General features: G+C 42.4%; 3 protein-coding genes and 1 long non-coding RNA gene across 6 annotated transcripts in view; 2 read left to right on the top strand and 2 right to left on the bottom strand.

The window, feature by feature from the left end:
- B3GNT2 (UDP-GlcNAc:betaGal beta-1,3-N-acetylglucosaminyltransferase 2) overlaps window positions 1–9,877 on the bottom strand; it is a 52,354-nt gene extending 42,477 nt beyond the window's left edge. Inside the window, exon 1 of one of the 2 annotated variants that reach the window (XM_079970000.1) lies at window positions 9,768–9,877. The gene's annotated coding sequence lies outside the window, so the exon portion shown is untranslated. Of the gene's footprint in view, window positions 1–9,349; window positions 9,452–9,767 lie in introns of those variants that run through there. The other variant, XM_079969999.1, reaches the window with a different exon arrangement.
- LOC307212601 (uncharacterized protein) overlaps window positions 1–26,302 on the top strand; it is a 122,118-nt gene that overhangs the window by 91,536 nt on the left and 4,280 nt on the right. The gene's annotated exons all lie outside the window — the stretch shown is intronic.
- On the top strand, window positions 124–910 carry LOC307211638. The gene is made up of 2 exons (XR_013836561.1): window positions 124–262; window positions 368–910. It is a non-coding gene; the product is annotated as an uncharacterized lncRNA (long non-coding RNA).
- Window positions 19,077–26,302, bottom strand: part of COMMD1 (copper metabolism domain containing 1) — a 65,096-nt gene continuing 57,870 nt past the window's right edge. The window contains exon 3 of one of the 2 annotated variants that reach the window (XM_079970169.1): window positions 19,077–22,302. In XM_079970169.1, coding sequence (XP_079826295.1) covers window positions 22,195–22,302 — 108 coding nt within the window. In that variant the 3' untranslated portion in view covers window positions 19,077–22,194. Of the gene's footprint in view, window positions 22,303–25,653; window positions 25,768–26,302 lie in introns of those variants that run through there. The other variant, XM_079970170.1, reaches the window with a different exon arrangement.

Below are 26,302 nucleotides of genomic sequence, written 5' to 3'. Positions count from 1 at the left end.
GCTGGGACCGAGCAGCGGGAGCGCACCCCGCCGCAGGGATTCGAACCGCCGACCTTTCGATCGGCAAGCCCTAGGCGCTGAGGCTTTAACCCACAGCGCCACCTGCGTCCCCTTGCCAAAAAGAAGAGATAGGAGGCACCAAATGAACCCTTACTCATTCCTGAGTAGTTTCTGTTTTCATAAGCAGAGAAGTGTTGTGTTCACCTCAAGATAACAGCCACAAAGGACCCCATTTATCCTGAAAGGATCCCCCTAATTTGAAGTAAGTAGGGTCTTTTTGGCTGAGGGCTTGTGTCTTGTAAACCTGTTAAAGCTATTAACTGGCTCCCCAGTGGTAGTACTGTGCTTACCCATCTCTCTTTCACAGGTAAGGAAATAAAACAGAAAGAAGTTAAGTGAATTCCCCAAGGCTATACAGAGAAGTGACTGGTGGATGGGGAATTTGAACACATTCATTTTAAAGCTACAATCCTGTCATGCTATCTCTCCAGGCAATGCGTGTCTCACTCTGGGGAGAAAAACATTACGCAGAAGTCATGGAAACTTGTCAAGCGAGGTTCAGCAGTTGCTATCTGGCTACACTTTGGAACATGGATCATCATCTTGAAGCCAGAGAAGCTGAATTCAGAAGGGAAGAACAGAGAATGTCTGGCCTACGTCTTATCTTTTGTGAGATACCCTTCTAAGTTCCATTTCAAAGTCAAGAGTGAAATCCAGTTCATATGTAAAAATATTGAGATAGGCAAATCATTATTGCCATATTTTTCCGTGCATAAGACACCCCCATGTATAATTTTGGGGACTCCAAATTAAGAAAACACCCCTCAGCACTACCCGTGTATAAGACGAGCCCCATGTGATTGATTGTGTGACTGCGGAAATGAATAAAAGCCCCCCATCTAAACAATGACTATCATCAGTGCAGGTAAGATTTCTTTTTAAATTTTTTATCATCTACAATACTGTCTTATTTATTTTATAGCACAGTACATTGGTTATTGCTTTGATTTGATGGATCAATGGTCTTGTTGGATAGTAAAATTCATGTTAAATTGCTGTTTTAGGGGTTGTTTTTAAAAGTCTGGAATGAATTAATCCATTTTGCATTACTTTCTATGGGAAAATGTGCCTTGGTTTTGGAACACTTTGGTTTTGGAACAGACTTGCAGAATGATTTAAGTTTAAGAACCAAGGTACCACTGCAATGCTGACTTGGCAGCCCCCACCCCAAACCAACTGCTGTGCAAATCTTCCTTTACCAAAGGCTAAAGAATCATAACATTAACAAGATTCTTGCACTTTGTTACAGCAGTAAGAAGAAAGAGACATCATCAACATACAGTACTGCATTAGTATCCATGCATTAAGTGGCCTGGGAGCAGGTATGCGTTCTTTTCCTCTTATGTAAGAAGAAAGTATTGCCAAAGGTCATTTGGGACATTTATCAGGGCAGGGATGGAAGCAGACCCAGCTCTCCTGATTTGCAAAGTGAATACTGAAAACTATGCAACTGCAACACTTGAGAAAGCATGCCTGCCATTCTTTGTACATTGTCAAGGGCTGGGTATACACAACACCTCTAAAGCATATTCCAAGCACATTCTTTCCCTCAAAGGATTCCGGGCCTTCTGGTTTGTTAAGGATTGCTAAGGATTGTAACTCTGTGACAGGCAAACGTTAGTGGCCAGAATTCCTTGAGGGAAAGAATGTGCTTGGAATGTGTTTTAAAGCTTTAGTGTGTACACAGTCCTTGACAATATAGGAAGAATGGCAGGCAACCTTTCCCAGGGGTTGCAGTCACCTATTTTCAGTATTCATTTCTGAAAGAACTCAGCACTCTGATGTGAAACTTTAAATAAATCAGTGTAGACACATCTATGTAGTTCAAAGCATTTGAGCAATAGCCTCTGCTTCTATGCAAAAAGGTCAGTGGAGAGGGAGTGAGCTAGCTCAGATACATAAGGGTAATACTTATTTGTTCAGTGCTAAAAAAGAGGGCCACGTTCATTTTTATGGAGTTGCTATCAGCATGTTTTCACCATCCTGCCCAATCTGTCACAGTGCTCCTGGAATCTTTCCCTAGAGCTCCTGTATGCTCCCAAGGAATGTTAAAGTAGCGCCGGCCCACCCATCAGGCAAGGTGAAGTGACCACCTCAGGCAGCAGGATCCACCAGGGCATAAGATCCCAATATTGATTTTGCTTCCCCATTTGTTCCTGATCTTCCCTTACCCGTTCTTCCCTGGCAAGGAGGAGAGACACCATTTTGGGGTCTGCCTCAGTTGCCAAAATGTCTTGAGCCAGCCCTGATTAAAAATATTGCTGGATGGCATGGTAGTGGAAAAACTAGCATTCTGCAGAGTTCAGCCACTATCTGCAATTCTTCATATCCACCAAAAGGGCCCACATCCTATAAGTGACCTGTCTTTCAATATAGGACAAATGCAAACGTCTCCCGATGTAGTGTGTATGAGTCATTTGCCATGACACTCAAATTGTGCCCCCCCCCTGCCGATTTACAAGCCAAGACTCTGTGCCTTAAACGGGCAGGCAAGAATCTACCACTGCATCTCCAGTGCTAGAAACAGCTGGGCTCACTGCATTTCTGCAAGAGGCATGTCTCCTCTGTCCACAACATAAAAATGGCTACCCTAACCATTAGGTCCAGTCACGGACGATTCTGGGGTTGTGGCGCTCATCTCACTTTATTGGCCGAGGGAGCTGGCGTACAGCTTCCAGGTCATGTGGCCAGCATGACTAAGCTGCTTCTGGCAAACCAGAGCAGCGCATGGAAACGCCGCTTACCTTCCCGCTGGAGATATTTATCTACTTGCACTTCGTGCTTTCGAACTGCTAGGTTGGCAGGAGCAGGAACCGAGCAACGGGAGCTCACCCCGTCACGGGGATTTGAACCGCAAACCTTCTGATAGGCAAGCCCTAGGCTCTGTGGTTTAACCCACAGCGCCACCCACATCCCTGTATTACCCAGGTACTATATGGTTGCTATTCTAGAGACAAAAGGTATACGTTTACAGGGCAACATCTGGGGCCAGCTATCTTCTGTTGGGAGGGCAGAGTGAGGTGCAATGTTGACCCACTACTGATTAATCCCTTCCCAAAGTAAAACTAGCTATGGCCATAGTTTTAAACCACCTTCTTCACATTGTGCTTTGAACTATGGGCATTTCCTATGCCATGCAAACGCCTCTTAGCAGACTGAGGTCTAGTGTTTCTATCCGAACATGGTGTAAACATTGGGGAGAAGAGGAGCTGTGACATCAGTGATGCTGTGGGCTCTATGCAAATGGTGATTTGCATTAAATCACATTTCAGGCACTTATTCAAACCACCATGGTCTCACAGGCCTTGGGAAAAACTATTCTCCCCTCCCAGTTATTAATCACAACAAAAAGGTGTGCTTTCTTCAAGCATCTGATAAAATTATGTCTTTTGTTCAATAGTAAAATCTTTGTTTCAGTTTGTATTTACAGTAGGGGTAGACCAAACCAGTTTGGATTAACCTGGTACAGTTTCATTGGCTAGGAATGATGTCCCCATTCATCTCTACAGAGCAAAAAGAGAGAGAACTCTGGGGGTGGTGTAGGAGTGGCTGGGTACAATGGAATGGCATTATATCTTGAAGTACCCCTTGAAATGTTTTAGGGTAGTTTCACTTGTTGCTGCAAAAAATGGCCCAATTCGCCACCCCATTTCTCTGCCTTGAGTATGGAAGCTAAAGCAAGGGGTCTTTCCAGCTTAGCTCTAATGCCATTTGACCTCATGGTTCTACTGAATTTTTCTCTTGACCAAAAATGCTGTAGATTCAATTGACCTTTTTGACTGTTGCAAAAAAAAAAGATGTAGCAAAATACAGTGGAGCAAGCTGCATTCTTGGCTGAAAAGTTGGAATTTTGCACACACATAAAGACAGATCATGCAGAAATACAACTGAAACCCTGTTCCTTCATGACAAAGCTGTCATGACAGAAAAAGCTTTCAAAAGTGAAATCTTCTACAAAGAACCAGATCCACTGTACTGAATGAACAAGAACATCCTGTTTGTGCTATTTTAATTACATTAATGTTATTCAATTAGGATTATAAGATGCCCAGGGTCTGTCATAAGACAGAACACCCTGGTTTCACTATAATGTAAAACAGAGCGGCACCAGAAAATGTCAGAGAAGAGCTCTATCAGTGGATGATCAGTTCAGGAAAGGGCACTCTGAGGATCACGGAAGATGTTCGCAGCCAACCGTCTCACATATCTGCCACCATTCATAATAAGTTCTCGCCCAACAATATTTGCTCAAAAGGCAAATACTTTCCTCTACTAGCTCCAGTCCCCAGCCAACCAGGAGGCAAGAACAGGCAACTATTCTGCCAAAAATGTCTTTGCTGCCTTTCCTTGCCTTTCTTTCTCAGCTTCTGCTTCTGAAGTGAACATTAGCACATTTGGCCAAGTGCAACTTTTCCATCACTCTAGCACTACTTGAGATACTGCATTTTCTCCCTACCCCATACATATGAAAAAGAAGAAGGCTTTCTTTAGCTCAGCTGTTAGCAATACTTAGGAAGCTTAAATCTAGTGCGTGCATCATATGCGATGTCAGATGTGGCGCAGGCAGAGATAGATTTGTGGCTCACACAGCTGATCCCTGCAGAAAGCAGGACTGAGCTCTCTGTGCATCAGCTGATGTATGGGGAGTTCAGTCTTGTTTGGTCGCTTCCAGCCCCATGGGGCAACTCTGACAGGTCTCAATCCAACTGTCAAAGTTGGCCTGCAGGGTGGAGGGGAGATAAATATCTGGTTAAAGAATCCCCACTGCTGACCTAACCGGTATAGCCACAGAATGATTCTCTGATGCAATGCAGTACCACAAGAGTGCCTACAGATGACCACAGTGGCAGGACAGAAATGTAGGGAAGGCGGTCATCCCTCAGATCCAGTTGTTTATGGTTTTATAAACTAGTGGCAAAATATTAAATGTGGCCCAGTAGCATAATGTGCAGTACTGTCGGAAAGCAGAACTAGCTAGAAGTCATGCTACCGCCTTCTTCGCTTGCCTGCTGCTTTCTTGGACCAACCATAAGGGGAGCTCCACATAAAATGCATTAATCCAGTCTTGAGGTCACCAGTGCATCATCCACTGTAGCTAAAATATCCCTATCCAAGAATGGTTGGACTTGGCACATGGCTGGAAGCTGGTAAAAAGCATTCCTAGTCATTTGGACCTCCATGACAATGATGGATCAAAGAATCCTCCCAGACTACAAACATGCTCCTGCAGACGGAAGGTAGCTTCATCCAGAACAGGAAACTGACATATTTCTCATACAGCATAACCAATCATCCACAGGCCTCTGTCTTGCCAGAATTGTATTACATCTGTCCACCATGGTGAACAGAATGCTTCTTTCTGCAGGCTGAACAAGCCTCCACTTTCTGAACTCCCAGATCCAGTACAGGTACTAATTTGTTTAGCCATTTGTCCAATAAACATCATGCCAATCTTCCATTCATCTTTTGACTTTCTTCCAGTCTTAAAATATTTCCTATAAGCGGTGTTTATTATAGTAGCAATGGCAGGAACAGCAGCTTTAAAAAACAAAACAAAAAACTATTGTGCATTTAAACATTAAAGGTGTGGTATGCATTTGTAGTGCTGCAGTAAATGCAGAGATGGTGAACTGGAGACAGAATGGGGAGGAGGAGGAAGTGTGTCAGGAACAAAATTTCCTGCATTTTGAGGCTGGACTGCACTGAGGTTGGAATCTGTCTGTCTTGGGAGACAATGGAGGAATGTACTTTTTTGGGGTGGGGTCAAGCTGTTGGATGATTTTAGAGCCTGCTGTAGAGACCAATGTGGGAGAGACCTGTTTTGTTGCAGCTGGGGCAGATGAAGGCGTCCCACTGGGACTATGGTGTTTCTTCTCTCTGTGCTCCTACCAGGGGTCATTTCTCCTGTGGTCACTGCTATGGATGCACAATTTGATTGCCTATCTCCAGGGATTGCGGTCAGTGTGGATTTATGTATAAGCTAAACAAGCTATAGCTTAGGGCCCCAATCTTTTGGGGTCCCCCCAAAAAATTAAAGGCAAAAAAACTGGATGTACATTACCAAAATATAAGATAAAAAACAAATAAAATAAAACCTACATGCTGCAACATTGTTTTGTGTTGTGTAGGCTCCTATGATGTACATATTTTGTTATGTGCAAATGGCTTTAGATATCCATTAAGTCCATAATTACCATATAGCATATATTCAACACACAACAAAAGGGATAATTTGTTGTTGACAAAGGACAGCTGGACATATAAAGAGCCCCATTACCTTCAGTAGCTTAGGGTCTCATTAAACCCAAATCTGGCCCTGATTGTGGTTGTCTGCAAGTGCCTGGAGACATAGCATGGTTGATGTTACCAGCCTTCTTGTCACATTTGCAGACATCTCTGTAATGCAGTGTTGGTCTGCCAATTGGCCTGGTGCTGGAAACACATCCTTGGGAATCCTGACATCTTCCACTCTGTGGACATGACCATGCCAGCATATACAATCGCTGAGACAGGAATGTGAACATGCTGGGAATGTGAGCACATATTTGTTTGGATTCTGTCTTGTCATTTGATACCCAAAATCCTCCTGGCATGGCTCATGTGGAAGGCATTGAGACATCACTCCAAATAGGTTGTAAGTTGCACACAAGTCACTTCCATAACGCAGTGTGCTCAACACGCAAGCCTGGTAAACTTTTATCATGGTATTGGACATTAGCATCACGTTCTCCCATACCCTTTTGGAGAGGCAAGCCACTGCCATAGCTGCCTTGCCAGCTCAACATTGATGGAGAGATTGCTGGTTATGGTGGAACGTAGGCAGACAAAATTGTCTACCACCTCAAGTGTGTGATCACCAATGCTGATGTGTGGAGTGCTGGCAATGTCCTGACCTAAGATGTTGGTCTTCATCAGGGTATTGTTAAGGCTGAACTCCCTGCAGGCTTGGGCAAAATGACTGATGAGTCTCTGAAGAGTTTCATTGGAGTGTGCTGTCAAGTCTGCGTCATCTGTGAATATCTCTCAGATAAGGATTCACCACATTTAACTTTCTCCCTTTCCCTGTAACATCTGATAGTCCAGACCTGATTTCCCCCCCAACATTATTCATCCTATGCTAGTGGCAGCCAATCACGCAATCACAGAATTAGAATGTGCTTCAAAAGTTGTCTAGTCAGACCCTTCCCAATGCAGGAAATCTACCATTCCAGCATCCCTGACAGGTAGTCATCCGACAGCTGCTAAAAATATTGCAAATGAAGAAGAGCCCACCACTTCCTGATCCTGTCTGTTTCACAAGCATACTGCCAGAAAGATGCAGAAGAAGACTGAGACATAATGTGGGGTAAGAAATTAGATTCTACATGGAGAAGGCACATAATAGCACTAGTAAAGATTAGAGGGAGACCCTCACATTGCATACTGCCTAATATGGTCAGTAAAGGATATGAAAATTGCGTCTTTCTTAAAATAAGCAGAGAACTACAATACAGTACCATTTTTCCTAGGGGTGGGTTATCCTGTTATTTAAACTCATCCCAGCTGGTGAGTTCATCGGTATTGTGAAGAAATGTGCAGGAGAAAACAATTTAAAGTCAATAAGAAGAGAGACTAAGGATGGCAAGACAGACGTAAGTAATCAAATTAAGAATATTATAGAATTTCAGTTTTGGGGGGGAAAGAAAAGAAAGGCACAACAGACATTTCTGCCCTTGTGAGAAATAAGCTATGGCTTGCTGAGAAAGAAGAGGACCTTTTTAAAGCAAAGAAGTGGAAGTAGCAAGAGGAAATATCTTCAACTATGCCTGAATGAGAATGGAGAACAGAAACTAAAAATGCAATCAGGCTAAATTCTAGAAGAAAACCAAACAGGTGCACAATACTAAAGTGTTTTAGGAGCTTCCAAGCACTTTTCACTCAGGCCCAGCTCATTATCAAACAACCTAGAATGTAGGTTTTCCACTTACTGTTAGGGCCACTTTGTGAATTCTCCATCAAATAAGATTTGAACTAGCAGCCGGCCCCATACAATAATGCAACACTCAGCATATTTACTCAGAACAAAGTCCCATTGACACAATGACACCTGCTTGGAAACCAGGGGAGGGGGCTGCAGGGGGGTACATTGTACTCCTGCCCAGGGTCAAAAAGGGGATCTGGGAGGGAAATTGTGATGTTTAGCATATTTTTTTAGTTGCTGCTTCGTTAAGTGTTTTATGGATTGTAATTGTTTCATTGATGATTTGTTAATTGTTTTATGATTTATGTGGTATTTCTGATGCTCTACTATGTTCTATTATGTTCTTGTTATTTATTGTTTGTAAGCCGCTTTGAGATTCATTTGAATAAAAAGCATCATAGAAATATAATAAATCAAATCAAATCAATCAAGTTAAAGCCATTAGATCTAGTAAACTTGTGACCTGTTTCCAAATATTTGTGTTAATAGTATTAAGTATACTATTGACAATTCCAGCAACAGTAGCTTCTGGAGAGAGGCCGTTTAGCAAACTTTAGCTAATTAATAATTATCTACAATGTCTCGGAAATGTCTTGTGGATTTGGCCAGGCTAAGTGTTGAATCAAACATTGCCAAAGAGATTGATTTCCATGCGGCAGTTTGAATTTTTTTGCAAAAAAGGCCAGAAAAGGTCTTTTAAAAAAAGTAAATAGTGAGTTAATCTTTTTTCTTTCTTTTTTTAACTAATACTTATGTCTTCTGATGATCTGATCTGCACTGCAATATAAAAGGATATTTCAATCTGAATTATTTTTCCTCATCTGTACATAAACAAAGGTGTGCGAATTGAATGTGCTTTCTTATTTCTGACCCTCTTTTATTTATATTTATGTATATTTTTGTGGAGGAAGTTTGGGAGCACAAGGCCTCAAAGGCAGAAAACTGAGAGAGGGACCGGCCCCCTCTCGCCCCCCAGGCCCTTTTCAACCCCACAGGCCACAGGAATGATGGAAAGTCAGCGCCACCAACGTTTCCCGGCTCCTGCATTTATATACCAGGGGCAGAACGACGTTAACAGGCTTTAGCTGTGGGAAGGGAATAAAACACGAGGAAGCCATAAATCTGAAGGCCCACAGGGCGAAGTCGGAAAGGTGGAGTTTCAAGCCCTGCCACAAAATGGCTGCCCTGCAGGCGGAGATTTCCAGTCCCCTTTCCCGCCTTCAGTATTCTCCCTTCACCTCCCCACCCCGGCCACCGTCCCCGCTCACAGCGGCTCCATTCCCTGACCCTCTTCCAGCCCCATGGCTGCTTGGTTTCTGCCCCCCTTACCTCTCTCGCCCTCTTCCCCACCGCGCAAGCGCAGCCGCCCCGTCCGGCTCGGCCTCTTCCCTTCCCCCACCTCCAGGGAGAACAAGGCTGGGAGCTGCTGGGAAGGCAAGGAGGCCATGGGGCCAAAGTCTGGGGCCCCCACAGCCCGGGGGCCCTCCAAACGGCCACCCACAGAGCAGCCGACAGCGGGGGCCGTGGCAAACAGGCCCTGCATCGGCACCACGGGCTTTAGGGTGTGCTGGATTTTCCAGCTTTCAAATTCCAAAATTGTACCATGACGTGTAAATGCAAAATACATTTGGGTCAAATTAATATAATTTAGTTTTGCTTGGTGAGTAAAATTTGTGTGAAATGGCAGAGAAATCATTAAAAAAAATTGACAAGTACTTGCAGTTGTACTCTTATCCTTATGCATTACCTGACATTTTCAGAAGGTAAAATTCAAATTCTTTTCCGAAAGCAGTTTATGTGCTTCTGCATCAAACGTAGACTGACCAAGCTAAATGTTGTCCAATCACAAAAGTAACTGCAGATTTGAAATTCTCACACTCAAAAACTTGGGGATATATAACCTCTCAACTACGTAACAAGGTGGATGGGAGATGATATATATATGACAGGTGACATAAAAAGGTTATGTCACACTGTGTCAAAATGATATTTCTTTTAAAAACACCAAACTGCTCTTGCACGCTGGCTTAGATGTTTAGAGTGCAGCAGATCAGACACAGGCCATCAACCTGTTAAAGGAGAAACCTTATATGTACAGTGGTACCTTGGGTTACATACGCTTCAGGTTACATATGCTTCAGGTTACAGACTCCGCTAACCCAGAAAGAGTACCTCAGGTTAAGAACTTTGCTTCAGGATGAGAACAGAAATCATGCTCTAGCGGCGCGGCGGCAGCGAGAGGCCCCATTAGCTAAAGTGGTGCTTCAGGTTAAGAGCAGTTTCAGGTTAAGTACGGACCTCCGGAACGAATTAAGTACTTAACCCGAGGGACCACTGTACATCCAGTGCTGTGCAATCTCATTACATGCCACTCCTAATAGCATCACCCCCATTTCCCTATAAGGCACAGATAGATTCAAGCCCCAGATCAGGGAGCAGTAATATCCGTATTATCTGTAGCAAAGATCTGCTTCCAGAACTGTTTTAACAAAAATACAGCCCTGCAAACAGGGAACCTCTGTCCCCACACCATCATTTGGGGCTGATACAGTTGATTGGGCAGCCATTCCCAAAGCTTAGCTGGATTTCCCTTTAAATGTGTTAGGAATTTTTTTTTTTTGGGGGGGGGGGGAGTGCGTTCCTGTCACTCAGCCATTAGATTCCCTTGTGCCACCTCCAATAGCCGTTATTTTCTCCCACAGCCTTGGGGCCCATTCCTGCTCCCTGCTATTGTTCCAACACACTAATACTACTCCCTTTTGCACTCCTCTTAATGTAAAATGTTTTTCTCCTCTGCCTTTGACTATTCCCCAACTATTCTGCTATATTCCACTTGTTGTTCTCTTGCACATTTGAATGTTCCATCAATAGGTGTCCCTTCCTGGCAGGCAAATAAATTTCCAAAGGGAAATTGATGGGATAAAACAATGTCATTTTAATATCCAGAGATCTTCCTTTGAGCGTACTTCTTGCTACACCTTGCTTGCAATAGCACATTTTAAAAGCTGGAGATCTGTGTATATTTGATTTAATCAACAGGGCTTCAAAATCTAATACACAGAAGAGAATTTTATGTGTAAATTACAATTGTATTCAGAGTCTTGAGGACCACTTCAGAGAAGAGATGGCAACCTGATCAGCCTTGGCTGATGGAGCAGGGGGTGGGCAAGGCACTGCAAAGAGAAGGGTCTTCTACTGGAATGAGATTATAACCATTTCCTTTTATAGTGTGTTTCACCTCCATTGTGAAATTTTACCCTTTTCAGCAAACAAAAGCTTTTTCAGCAGTGCAGTATTATGTAACTTGTAAAGGAGCAGCACAATTAGTGATGAGAGATGTTAGACATATGAGAAAGCAGATCTTGAAAAAAGCAGAGCCTCCAGCCAGCACAAGCTAGAAGTGTCATTCTTTATGAATCCCCTTAGAGTCAATCTAGTGTGAAAGCTGCTTAGCAGATTTCTCCATTGCCAGCCAAGCCCTGTCCCCAAAGATGGGAGGATGTGGTATTATATATATAATGTGTGTGTGTGTGTGTGTGTGTGTGTGTGTGTGTGTGTGTGTTTATATATACAGAGAGATAGAGAGAGAATGCTAATGCATTCAGAATTATGACCAACGCTTTTTATTGTTTATTAATCATATTTATATCAGTCCGCTATTGGTCTTGTCTGCTCAATCCACTGCACCATGTCCTTGCATGCAGGAGAAGTCCCTAACCACCAAGCGTTTGAGACCCATCGGCTACTCTGACCAGGTTTAGACAGCTACTTGAAGCCGTTCCTTGGGGCTTTGCTGCTGTCGCATTCTGCCAGTTTCTAGGAGCCATAGGTAAGCACTAAGGGCAGGGTGGGGACCAAGGTGGACAAACTACCACAGAAGGAGCATAATGTGTCCCTCACCAGAGGTTCTACCCTTCCCCTAGCACCCCATGCATATTGCTCTGCTTTCCTTTGGACCACATCAGTGAGGTCGAGAGGGAGGCCTTGTCGTCTGGGCAGCCCAGGACCTCCAGACACACTGGCCAGGCTTCACCCTGGGGAGGTCACTTTGGCTCTGCTAATGCAGCAGTTTGGCTTCACTTCCAGAGGCACACGCCATTGTCTCTTGAGACAGATGGATGCCAATTATATCAGTCCTCCAAAGAGCTCGAGGCAGAGCCAGTGGGTTCCCCCCACCTTTTAATCCAAATAACCCTGTGAAATAAGGTAGAGATAGTAACTGGCTGTGATGGAGCCAGTTTGTCAGCCTCTATGGTGGGTGGCTAAGCTGTACCCTCCAGATAGTGGACCAACTCTCTTCAGCCCCAGCCAATATAGTCAGAGGTTAGCCAGGCTATTTTTCTAGAAAAAGAGGTGCTGGAACTCACCATGAATGCCTTCCTTGTTCTCTTATAATGGCAATGGCACCCACTTTACAGGTGCTGGAACTGTGTTCCAGCTAAAAAAGCCCTGGTGGTCAGGGATTAGTGAAGTTGTAGTCTAATAAAATAAAATAAGCAACACCTGTTTTATGAAGTGTTATAAGAATTCAAATAATGATGTAGAACAGAATATGATGTTGTTAGCAAGCTTATAAGTGAGCTCCACTCCCCCAGTTTCTTATCAACCCCAACAGTGGGGAGAATGGATAAAGAACCATTTAGGCATACTGATTTTGAATATGGCAGAGGGATAAAAAGATAGCTCATCTCTGTCACTTGAAGTGATTCTGTGCAGCCTGAGCAGGGAGCGGTAATGGCAATGAAGAATGTTTTCCATAAAACTAGCCAGCTTTCCCCTTCTCAATATTGTTTCAGCTTGAACTACTCCCTGTTCGTTGTTTTTACATCCATCTTTGAGAAACAGAGCTTGTTGAAACATCCAAGTCCACGGTTTCAAAAGGTGAAAATCGCAGGAGAAACTTTGTGAAGAATGCTTTAGGGAAGCCTCAGTCGGGAGCCACCACACATAATGAGTAGCCTGTCAGATCCTCTAGTCCAGCAACACTTCCAGCTGTGGCCAGCCAAATGCCTTCAAGAGCTCACACACAGAGCACGAAGATGATAGATATTCCCTGTTTGCCCTGACATCTTTTATTTAGAAACTTATGGCCTCTGATTTATGGCTTCTGCAGGAAAACGTCAGTGATATACACACCCTAAATACTGCATTTCTCCTTAATGGCTGTTGAAGTCAGTTGTTTAGAGTTCCTGTCATGTTTTCTCTCTTCTAGCATTGCAGAACCATCCACACGACTTCTTCATTATAAAGCTTGTGAAAGTGAATTAGTTCCATCAGCTGCTGGGAATGATCACTGAGCCACCGCAGAATCTTCCTGTTTCTCCCATGAAACTATATCCTTAAAAGGCTCTCATTAGAAATGACTGCAACTCCCCTCAGCTAAATTAAGCTACTCTTTCTAAATATTTAAAACACACTAACACAAAAATGCCTGGAAGTGGTTGGGGCAGGCAGGAGGGGAAGCAGAGGAAAGTTCAAGAAATAAACAAGTGTGAACTAGGGGAAATGCATTAGATCCATCAGTCAAAATGCTTTAATGTTTCCTGTTAGCAATCCAAGAGGCATTTAGGATTTATTTTTTATTCAAGTAATAAAAAACCCCCTCACAGTCTAAACTGCTTATTAAATGGAAGCAGTGATCATTGTCTACCAGTACTTTTAATAAATGCTTTCAAAAATCCAGAGTTTTAAAGCAACTACATTCCACTAACAGATAAAACTTTATGCTTCAAAAAAATAGGAAATAAAATGCATTAGGCAAATGGACAGAAAACAGAAAGTCATCTTGCAGGCAGAGCAGAACATTCTAGAAGACTAAAAGAGTAGGCAGTGAGTTGTATCCAACTCAATTCTACTCAGAGTAGACACAGTGAAATGAATGGACTTATGTTAGTTGCCTTCTCTGAGTATGACTAACATTCTTTACATTATTATTAGCCCCCAAACCCAAACTCACAGCTGGAAAATTATTCTTGTCATTGTGTTATGCCTGTGAAATCCACTGATAACAAAATATGGTGCATATGTTCCCAGAGCCAAAATTAGCCACAGAACAGCTGAAGATGAAGATGTTCCAGAGCCATTTCCATGCCTAATATTGAGGACAATCATAGAATCATAGAGTTGGAAGAGACCACAAGGGCCATCGAGTCCAACCCCCTGCCAAGCAGGAAACACCATCAGAGCACTCCTGACATATGGTTGTCAAGTCTCTGCTTAAAGACCTCCAAAGAAGGAGACTCCACCACACTCCTTGGCAGCAAATTCCACTGTCGAACAGCTCTTACTGTCAGGAAGTTCTTCCTAATGTTTAGGTGGAATCTTCTTTCTTGTATTTTTTTTTTAATATATATTTATTAAGATTTTTAAATACAAATACAGAAATAATAAACAGTATAACATATATCATAACATAGTTTCATAACTTCTTTGGACTCCCTCGCGTCTCCCGCTCCCACTTACATCATTGTAAATTTTGCCAGCAATTTATCATCTTGTTTAGATTCTTGTATCCCATTCAATTGAATATAATCTAATAATTCTCCAAAAGGTTTATATTTTCCTCAATCTCACTTATCGTCCTAATTCCGCCTAGTTTGGTGGTGCTCAATTATTTATGATCTAGCATCCTCCTTAACATTCAACCAAATTACAGTATTTTTGTAAATAAATCTTAAATTTCTTCCAATCTTCTTCAGCTCTCTCCTCTCCCAGGTCTCGGATTCTGCCGGTCATCTCAGCCAATTCCATATAGTCTATCAGTTGCATCTGCCATTCTTCCAGTGTGGGTAGATCTTGGGTTTTCCAATGCTTAGCGATGAGTATCCTTGCTGCCGTTGTTGCATACAGGAAAAAAGTTCTGTCCTTCTTTATCACCCTCTGGCCGACAATACCCAGGAGGAAGGCCACTGGTTTCTTGGGGAAAGTATACTTAAATACCTTTTTCAACTCATTATATATCATTTCCCAGAAGGCCTTCACTCTAGGGCACGTCCACCAGAGGTGAAAGAATGTTCCTTCATTTCCTTTGCATTTCCAGCATTTGTTATCAGACAAATGGTATATTTTGGCAAGTTTAACTGGGGTCATGTACCATCTATATATCATTTTCATTACATTTTCCTTCAAAGCATTACATGCAGTGAAGTTCAACCCAGTGGTCCACAACCTTTCCCACTCCTCAAACATAATGTTATACCCAATATCCTGTGCCCACTTTATCATAGCCGATTTAACCATTTCATCTTGTGTGTTCCATTTTAACAGCAAGTTATACATTCTTGAAAGTACCTTGGTCTTAGGTTCTAACAATTCTGTTTCCAATTTCGATTTCTCCCCCTGGAACCCTAACTTTTTGTCATTTTTAAAGACTTCTTTAATCTGAGCGTAGTGTAACCAGTCTCGCACTTTATCCTTCATTTTCTCCAAACTCTGCAATTTCCAATTGTCTCCATCTTTTTCTAGTATTTCCCCATATTTTGGCCATTTGGCCTCCATATTGGGTCTTTTTCGGGCCTTAGCTTCCAGAGGTGATAGCCACCTTGGAGTTTTATTTTCCAATAAGTCTTTATATTTTGTCCAGACATTAAACACTGCTTTTCTGACAATATGGTTCTTAAAGGCCTTATTGATCTTAACCTTATCATACCATAAGTATGCATGCCAACCAAAAGCATTGTTAAAACCTTCCAGATCCAGTACGTCAGTGTCTTCGAGAAGTAGCCAGTCTTTTAGCCAGCAGAAAGCTGCGGCCTCATAGTACAACTTTAGGTCTGGCAGGGCAAAGCCCCCTCTTTCTTTCACATCAGTTAGTATCTTAAACTTAATTCTGGGCTTTTTGCCCTGCCAGACAAACTTAGATATATCTCTCTGCCACTTCCGGAAGCACTCCGTCTTGTCCACAATCTGTAGTGTTTGGAACAAAAACAACATTTTTGGCAATACATTCATCTTGATAGCAGCAATTCGGCCTAACAAAGAAAATTTCAATTTTGTCCAACTGTCTAAGTCTCTCTTAATTTCTGACCAACATTTTTCATAATTGTCCTTAAATAGATTCAGATTTTTTGCTGTTATGTTTACCCCTAGGTACTTTACTTTTTTAACCACATTTAATTCTGTCTCTCTCTGAAACCGTTCTGACTCTGTATCTGTCAAATTTTTTCCCAATACCTTGGTTTTCTGTTTGTTTAATTTAAATCCCGCCACCCAACCAAAGTCTTGAATCAATTGTAATACTCTTTTCGTACTAGATTCTGGCTCCTGCAAGGTCAAAACTAGGTCATCTGCAAAAGCTTTAAGTTTATATTGTTTCGCTCCGACCTGAATTCCTTCCACCAACCAGTCCCCTCTAATCATATTCAAGAGCACCTCCAGAACCGAAATAAATAGCAGAGGGGAAATAGGGCAGCCTTGTCGTGTTCCTTTTTCAATTTTAAACTCTTGGAATCTTCTTTCTTGTAGTTTGGATCCATTGCTCCGTGTCCGCTTCTCTGGAGCAGCAGAAAACAACCTTTCTCCCTCCTCTATGTGACATCCTTTTAGGACAAGAAGAGGCAAGGTAGCAGTCAACAAAGTGCCACGTTGGGTGAATAAACTATGGGATGATTTTAGTTGCGGAAACGTTGATATATTCAAGGAAGAACAAAGTTGAAGATTACAAAGGTTTTGGCTGAAATTTCTAAGCTTCAGACAAACAAATGTGGGGGGGGGGGAGAGAAGAAGAATAGAGCCCATAATATTTTAACACACAAACTTTGTAGTAAAATCAGAGGGTTTCTCCCCCAACCCCTTGCATTCAACTTTATCTGTATAAATCAGAAGTAAATGATACTGTTCAATACAGCTATCAATGGAAGCAGATTAAAAACAAAGCAGATTATTTTGAACTGCCACAAAAAGCTGGTAGGAGAGAGAAACAAAGGTTTCAATCCTGGACACAGTTAAGCTGTTTACAGGATGAAAGCAGCCTAACTGCATGAACTGCTCAGAAAAACAGTTTAAACTGTGAAGGTATTCTGTGTTAGTGCTTGGCAAAAACTAGATGGTTATACATATTACATGACATTTAACAGTGTCCAGAAACCCATCTAATTAATATGTGCACGTCAACTCACTGTAGTGCATAGTTTCTTTAACAGGAACTGTAATTTTCTGTAAAGCTAAATTACAGTGTTTATAGCTTTGATTAGAGCCTTCATTGAACCTTAGAGCACCACCAGAAGGTAACATATTAACTGCAGTAAACAAGCAATTTTGGAGGTGGCGTACCTGGCATATTGTATTTTCTTGTGTTATCACAATTATTAACTTTCTGGAAAGAGGTGCTGCCTCCACTATTCAGCTATGAACAATGACAACCAGTGAGTATTCTCCAGAAGGAAACTGGTTTGAATGCTTAACGGACAGCGTGATGGTGCAGAATCTAGTTACGGTGCCTGTCTGGTACGAAGGTTGCAGACATCATGTGCCCTGTACAAATAATGTAGCAGTGAGGTATTGGAAGAAAAATGTAGATTGCTCAAGATGCTGAAGTCCAGCACCTACTTCCAAGGCAGCATTTCAGAAATCTAGACTGGCAGAGCTGAGGGAATTTTTACAAGAAGCCATACCTATGCAGAAGAGAGGTCTTCACTTGAACTGTAAGGAACCAGACTGTTGGCACTTAATGTAAAATCTATTTTGCATTTCCCTTTCTGCTTTGCAGATGGGGATTTTGGTGATAAGCTGGTATTCAGGCTTGAAACTTAAAATTGTGTGCTGAACAGACATAACAAATGTCATTCATATATCTCAGTATTTAATTGAGTTTTTACATTAAAAACAAAGCAAACTTACAAACAGAATGCCAAAATGGTTACTTTAAACCAAAGGCCTCAGGTTGCTAAGCCAGTTATGCCCCACGCCCCCTGCACGGATATGATGCCTTGGTGAGACCAAACCTGCAGTCCTGTGTCCAGTTCTGGGCACAATTTAAGAAGGATGTTGACAAGCTGGAAACATGTGCAGAAGAGGGCAACCAAGATGATCAAGGGTCTGGAAACAAAGCCTTATGAGGAACAGTTGAGGGAGTCAAGTATGTTTAGCCTGGAAAAGTCGAGACTGAGAGGATATGGTGGTGATGATGATTTATTTTATTATTTATTAAATTTGTATACCGACCTATACCTGCAGGTCTCAGGGCAGTCCATAGGATAAAATCAAAAAAGAAAACCACAAACTAATTAATCAAAATGAAAACAACCTAATCATTCCCCCCTCCAACACGTTTTAAAAGGGCATAGGATGTCAATCAACCAAATGTCTGGTTGACTGATAGTACTCACCCCACCCATCTGACTGGGTTCCCCCAGCCACCATCTTCAAATATAGCCATTTTCAAATATCTCAAGGGCTGTCACATGGAAGCTGGAGCAAGATAGCCTTCTCCTGCTCTGGAGGCTGGGACCCAAACCAAGGGCTTCAAGCTACAAGAAAGGAGATTCCAACTAAACTTCAGGGAGATCTTTCTGACAGTAAGAGCTGTTCAACCAGTGGAATGGTCTCCCTTGGAAGGTGGTGGACTCTCCTTCCTAGTACGTTTTTTAAAAAATGTATATTTATTAAAGATTTTCTTGGTTTACAAAAGTATGTGCAATCTCTCTCTCTTTTTTCCCCAAATAACATTTTTTACAGGTCAGTTTCATTTGTTGAGACATTAGGAAGAAAAGGGGGAAAGAGGTGGAGGGGGGAAAGGTGAGTGGGGGTGGGGGTCGGGTGGGGATGTTTCTATTATACTTAATATATGTAGGGTTTTGTGTCAGTGTCACTTGTGCAGGTTCTTCTATTCACTTGTGTTCCTTGGGTGGTGAGAGAGGTTGGGGTTGGCCTAGAGTGTGGTTGTTCCTTGCAGGTTTTTAAGCAGAGGCTGGATGACCAAATGCCAGGGATGCTCTAGTTGAGATTCCTGTCTTGCAGGGGGTTGGACTAGATGACCCTCAGGGTCCCCTCCAACTCTGTGATTCTATGACTTACAGAAATATTTTTCAGTTACTTCAGGATATCATCCATTTCCCCCCTAAAATGATTCTGACTTTCCTGCCTCAGCAAACCTCTGGTAAACTATTTCATATAGTTTTGTAGTGTGTAAAATACTACTTCCTGACATCTGCCTTGAGTTTCTTTGCAACTTTCATTTACACCACACTGCTCCATCCACTGAAGAATTTGACATGATGTAGCTTATTTAAATTGTGTCCTTCAGTTCAAAAAACAATTCTTGTCCAAAGTATATTTGAGCATTCAATATAATTCTGTGATCAAAGGCCACAAGTGCCTCAGCAGTTAGATCATGGTTTTAGTGTTCTTGACTCGTTAGGCAAGATCACATATCATTAACCATTAATATTACAAAAATGTGGCAACAGAAACAAAACATCATTGCATGATAGGAGGCCAGACATCGTTGTGGTGCTGAAGGGAGAAGTAAAATGAGATGGGGAAGGGTCCTTCAGATACTCGGCCCAGGTGAGGGCTTGGCTTGCAAGGACATCTGCTGCCATGGCACCCATGTGGGCACTCTTGGCATAGCCCACTGCACTTGTCCTATGACGAAGCAGCATGTGCTTTCTAGGGATGTGATTAAGAGGTGGAATGTGGCTTCTTGGTTCCTTATATTCTGTCCGATGTGTATGCTGTGCTATAAGAGGGATTTTATAATTTGTGCAAATTAAGGAAACCCACACCATTTATTATGTTGCATTGTTTATTTTGCTTGTTATGGGGAAGACCAAGGAGCTATGCCTGAAAACTCAGTTGCTATAAATTCTACTCATCAAGTCATTTAGTTCCTGGGATTCCACAAGGTATTGCCCCATTTCCTGGCCCAATTCAGTCCATCACCTAAATCAAAGGTGTAGGATCTCCTGCCTGGGGTGTTAATATAAACTTCTCTATCTTGTCTATAATGCCTCTTGCTTACCTGGAGGTGTGAGTGTGTGGGGTTAGAAACTGCTGACTTTTGCATGGCTGGACTGAAGTCATAAAAGATAAGAGTCACATCTTTGACCCACCTTACTTTTTGCTTCTGGACCCACCTACAATTGCCATGCGGCTCCAGTAAGGTTGCTCCTGGTGGATTCCAACCCTCAGGTTTAATAAAGATTCCTCACCCATGATATAAACCAGGGTTTAAACCAGGGGTAGGCAATCTAAGGCCCGGAGGCTGGATCTGGCCCAATCGCCTTCTCAATCCGGCCCGCAGATGGTCCGGGAATCAGTGTGTTTTTACATGAGTAGAATGTGTCCTTTTATTTAAAATGCATCTCTGGGGTATTTGTGGGGCATAGGAATTTGTTCATTATTTTTTCCAAAATATAATCCGGCTCACCACATGGTCTGAGGGACGGTGGACCAGCCCACGGCTGAAAAAGGTTGCTAACCCCTGGTTTAAACTAAGTTGGGTTAGCATGAACTACAGTTCCTGAGCTTGTACATAATGTAGATCTGCAGATTGCTCCAATGTGAAAGCAAAGTTTTCACTCTCTTCCTCTCTTGCAGGCAGAGGACAGTAGAGTAGGAGCAGATGTTCCCAATAGCCATCACATCGTGTTCATGACAACGAAACCAGAATCAAACTGTGGTTTGGTATCCAGTAGTAGTCCTTCAGAAAACCAGGTCTTCTGGGAAGAGATGTATTTTCTGCTGCCCCATAAGCAATGTTTTGTTTTTTGTTTAAAATATTATTAAAAATATGGAGGGAAGGGGAGAGAACTAGGACCTGGCATCAAATTATTTCTCACAATACCGTCAGAAAAAGTAGGAATGGGACCACACATGGGGGTCCTGGGCAAGAACCAGTTCTCCTCTTGAGGCAGATAGCCCCACTGAGAAATGGGAGTAATTTGAACCTTGTAAGGAAGGCAATGCCAAGGTAAAACTGAACCCTTGACATGCTGAATAAATTAGTTAAAATATTGAAGGATGTTCTCAAAGAAAAATCCCAATAGCAACCCTGCCAAAGAACCCCCCCAACCCCTCCCCACAATCAAATCCATCTGCAGAAAGCAAGCAACAGTACTGTCACCCCTGAGAGAGTCTGGAGTTCATACATGCATGTCACTTTAATATTTTGCCCTACACTTTACATTTTCAATATGCACTGTAATATACCACAAGGCATTGCTCTAGAGATGTAACAGTTCATGCTGAAAAGTCTTTCTGATGTTAATTTGCTCTCCATCTGAAATTACACCTATTTAGGCTTTTCAAATGACTGGATAATAATTTCCAGCAGGGGGTTTTGAACTTTCATGCATTGTGCTTGAAGTAGCCAAAATACACTTATGCTTAATTTTCCTGATAGGGTCTGACAGCCTGACAATGATTTCCAATTATGAACTCTTTGTGTATACAAACAAACAGCTGCTGAATATGAAGGGAAATAAAGGTACGTATAGGAATTTACTACAGGGATTTTTCTCCTGGGCCTATTGCCACATAGCAGCCACTGCCACAACTCACTGGAGGAAGGACTAGGCCTAGGCCTCACCGGCGCATAATGTAACTAGCCCCCCCCCCCAATGGAGGATCATCTGTGCAATGGTCTGAGCCACACAGCTCTTCCCCCTAAATAAGGGGGAGCTTGAATGTTTATAGGAATTGAGCCACAATGCACACACGAAGGCCTGTTTAGAGTACCTGTGCCACACATTATGTGCAGCGACAGGGCATGCACCTTCCCTTTCCTCATGCAAGCTGCGATGCCAGCTTAAGATAAATGCCAGAACTGGCCTTCACGTCTGAACCAGGACTCTTGTCTTCATTCCCCAGTACAATCTGTATGTGTAACTTTCCATTCTTTTCACTTTCACATTCGTTCTCATTTGAGGCAAAGGAGCTCTCTTCTGGTCTCAACTGCTGGAGAGAAAAAGTGAATAATAGCAATACCTCCTGTTGTTCTGCAGAGCTCTGCTATTAACTCTATTTTAATCCAATTACATCCTTTTGTTTTAGTGGGCGGAATGATCTTTGCAAGTGTCTATGCATGTTTTTCCTGAGTTACTTTTTTGTCATCTTTATTTCAATTCTTACATAACAGAAGAATAAACTAAAATATTTCACAACAAGCATGATGACCAAAGGAATGAACAGGATTTAAAACATATTTTGTGCCATACACAGTTTTAACTCAAAAGCTAGTTTGATTGAGTCAGAGAAGTAATGCTGTCTTCAATCTCCGAAAGCTTCCTCAGCATTTGATTCAATTTGATCTCATCAAATTCCAAAGTCAAAAATTCAGATTCCTGGAACAAAGAAGGAAGGAAGATATTAGGGAAAAGTGCTGGAAACTTAACAAAGAAAAAAATCAGGAGCAAGAAAGGCTATTTGGATGAGAACATCTGTGGACTGGTTCCAAACAGACTTTTTCCTTCACAGAAATGCTTTGGAATAATGGCTGTGGAACAGTGAAAACAGAAAACAGTATGATGAAAGGAAATATCCATATTGATTTTTCTTCCAAAAGGAAAGTCATATGAGTATGTAACAGCAACACAACCCCCGCCTACGAAAGGTACAGCAGTAGGGTGGGGCGGGGGGAGAAGTCCTGTGGGGCCTTAAGACAAACCAATTTGTTGCAGCATAAGATTTCATGGTCCCACTGTCTACCACATGCAGGAAGTGATTACTGCTGCGCACAGAGAGTCGCCAAGGATAGAGCTTGTCACATGGTCTACATGATCAATCATACAGTGTGAGAAAGTGACTGTCCTATTTTATAAGGCAATGTTTTTACATAAAGCTAATATGCATAAAGGTTAGCTTTCAAACTTCCTACATTCAGAAACGGTTTCTGCATCAAACTGTCTGCTGAAGAATGCCTACACGTTTGACATAAATCCCTTGGGTGCAGCAGCGGTTTCTGAGAAGTGGTTTCTAGCATACACACACAGCCAGCCTCTTGGGCTTCATTTTTGCTCCAGAATCTGCTGCTAAACCCCAGTATGTGGTTGCACTTTGTGGATTTTGTCCACCATTCCCCATCTTTTCATTTAAGAGCCCCTGATAAGCTTTGGAGGAACTCTTCAGAGTTCTGTTGTTTGAAAATCGCAATACCAGGACACTTGAAACCCAAACCAGACGCCTTGCAAACTAGTTATAGGATATATATGTTATCCATCCCTGAATGCCAGCTTCAGTCAAGCAACAATGCTGCTCATCAGATAATTCTTATTTTGGCAGAGGAGCATGTTGGGCATTCCTCAGCACTGAGAGCAAGAAGGGCAAAGAAACTATTTTACATGTCTGAACTACTGATACTTACAAATATGCTGTAGTGTAAAATAAAAGGATAAATATGGACTGACACATACATTAACATTACAGAACCTGCTTAAATGTAAACTGAAAAACGCAGACTGAATGTTATACATATTAATGAGAATAATATGTTTTAAACTGAGCTATCTGTTTGTGTCTTTCAAGGAAAAGTCTCTAAGTCAAAGTTATAGTGAAGAATTTGCGGCCGTTTCAACAAGTCAAACCAAAACTATACATACAGGGATTTAAAATGCACACACACACAACTTTGCTGACTATGGCTATGAAGCCAATTCTGGCTATGAAGAATGTATAGGCAACAGCACCCCCCCAACCCCCCGAGAGTCAGGTTTTGTTTAACATACTTTATCTAAATAGTCTCTGAACTGATTCATGCTAGCAGTCTTTTTTTCTAACAGAAACAAGTGAAACCAAAACTGTAAACAACTTTTCTGGCATAAAATTTCACATTAAAAACAGAGAAGAAAAACGAAGATGAGCACACTGAGAAAGGAGGACCAGATTCATAACCTAAGGTGAGTTTTGTTCCATATCTCTAATGCATATAAGGCTGGTTCAGGCGCAGCCATGCTTATTTAGCTGAGAAACTGTCCCAAGGCCATGCTCCACATGAGAGCAAAAAGCACAGAGTCATAATAGTCATAGGGGAGGTTTGTTTCAGGATCAGGCTTCAGCAAAACTGATTGGCTGGCGATTGTGGCGACAGGTCCTCCCTGCTCTGGCAAGGGGGTGAGGAAAGAGACTAAAAGTTTTTCTATTGTTTGTGATATAGTAGAACAAATTGAAAAGGTTGGAGATAGAGGAAGATGAACCAATCTTCTAGGGCAGGCTTCTTCAAACTCGGCCCTCCAGATGTTTTTGGCCTACAACTCCCATGATCCCTAGCTAGCAGGACCAGTGGTCAGGGATGATGGGCACTGTAGTCCCCAAACATCTGGAGGGCCGAGTTTGAAGACGTCTGTTCTAGGGAAATGCTTACTTGGGTGAAACTTAACTTTAAAAGGGGGGGGGGGAGTTGGGGAGTGGATTTGATTCCCTCCTTTGGCCTGAAACCCTCACACTAAGAGAGAAATGTTAGAACTGAAAGCATTTTCCCTCAACCTTTCCTCTTGTGGAAGCAAATTCCATAGTTAAATATTTGGCCGGTCCTGACTCTTCCAACATTCAGATACACAGGATGTCCATGAGTTCTAGAATTATGAGAGAGGGAGAAAAACTTTTCTCTATGCCAGGCATAATTGTATGTACTTCTGTCATGGCACCTCTTATTTGTCTTTTCTCTAAAGTAAAAAGCCCCAAATGCTGTAACTTTTCTTCACAGGGGAATTTCATCATCCTCTTGATCATTTTATTTGCCCTTCTCTGAACCATTTCCAACTACAATGTCTTTTTTGAGATGAGGCAACCAGAACTGTACACAGTACAGTAAGCCCACAACGTATGCAGAAGTTATGTTCCAGGGATCACACCTAAAGCCAAAATTGTGTATAGCCAAAACACTTTGGGTTCAATGGTGGGCGGGATTGCCAAAATAATTTTCTACTTTTTTTTGCCATGCACGTAAAGCTGAACGCACACAAGTTAAATGTGCATAAGTTACAGGCTTACTGTATTCCAAATGCAGTCACACCATAGATTTGTATAATGATAGCAGCAGTTTCATTTACAGTTCCTTTCCTAATGGTAGTTAGCATGGAATCTGCCTTTTTCACAGCTCCTGCATGCTGAGTCGACATTTTCATTGACCCCAAGGTCTCACTCTGGTCAGTTTAGACTCTATAAGCATGTATGTGAAATTAGGATTTTTTTGCACCACTTTTTGCATCACTTTACACTTGTTAACACTGAGTAGCATTTCTATATCCCTCCACTGCCCATTTATTCCTACGCACAGAATCATACAGTTGTAGAGCTGGAAGGGACCACGAGGGTCATCTAGCCCAACTCCTGCAGTGCAGGAATCTTTTACTCAATGTGCTCGAACCCACAACCCTGAGTCTCATGCTCTCCCCACGGAGCTATCCCATATTCCACACTCTCTGCTTCCTGTTACTTAACTAGGTCCTGATCCCCAAGAGAACTTTGCCTCTTATGCCATGACTGATAAGATTCCACAGAAGCCTTTGGTGAGGCACTTTGCCCAAAGGTTTTTTGAAAGGACAGATACAACTATAAGCAGGGGAATTTTTTTTTGGAAATGTATGCAGCCAATGAAATCCATGATTCACAGTCTAGCCTATTTCCTAGACAAGGAAATGTGAAAGGCTATTTTTGTCAAGCCTGTCAGTTCTGCTTACCCAGACTGATAAGTGCTGTCTGCTTTGCTGCAGTCAAATATGTTTCTTATCAAAGCCTTCAGAACGCATCTTCATTACCCCTGCCATGTTGCCTGGCTTCCCACATTCTTCCCAGTGACATTTAACAGTACTCTGAAGGGACACTAACATCCTTTGCTAAATCGTATTTTAGGGACCCCTGAGTCTGTCCCCATAACTCAAAAGTTCAGTAGGTAATCCATTTTGGACAGGCACTATAATATATTTAGCATATGGGTTAACAAATATAACATGAACAATTTTCAGCTTTACTTTTCTCGTAGAGTCTTTTCTTTCCACATGATTGTCTTTCTAAGCCGGCTGGAGGCTGTAGGACGCATGGGAAAGTGGCGGCTGCTTCTGCGCTACTTGTGCATGTCAGCTGCTAGGCAGGGCGGCTGAGCAGCCTAAAAAAAGCCCCGCTGTGCCTGCAGTCTCTTTGGGGCTTCCTCTGCCCCCACACTTGCTCTGTGAAGGGTTGTCCTCACAAGCCACAAGGACTCGCCAGCTCTCTCCCACAATTGCCCGGTTTGAATCTATTTACTTCCCAGCATCATGCAGATACATGGTCAAACTTGAGTTGATCATGCGTAAGTGGGGGGATGCCTGTATAAACTCATTGGGCTGTACCCAATGCTAGCCCTACTCA

This window comes from Podarcis cretensis (genome assembly GCF_951804945.1).
Source record: "Podarcis cretensis genome assembly, chromosome: 3".
Classification (NCBI taxonomy): Eukaryota; Metazoa; Chordata; class Lepidosauria; order Squamata; family Lacertidae; genus Podarcis; species Podarcis cretensis.
Note: the sequence above shows the minus strand (reverse complement) of the source record. Positions and strands in the feature narration are given on the sequence as shown.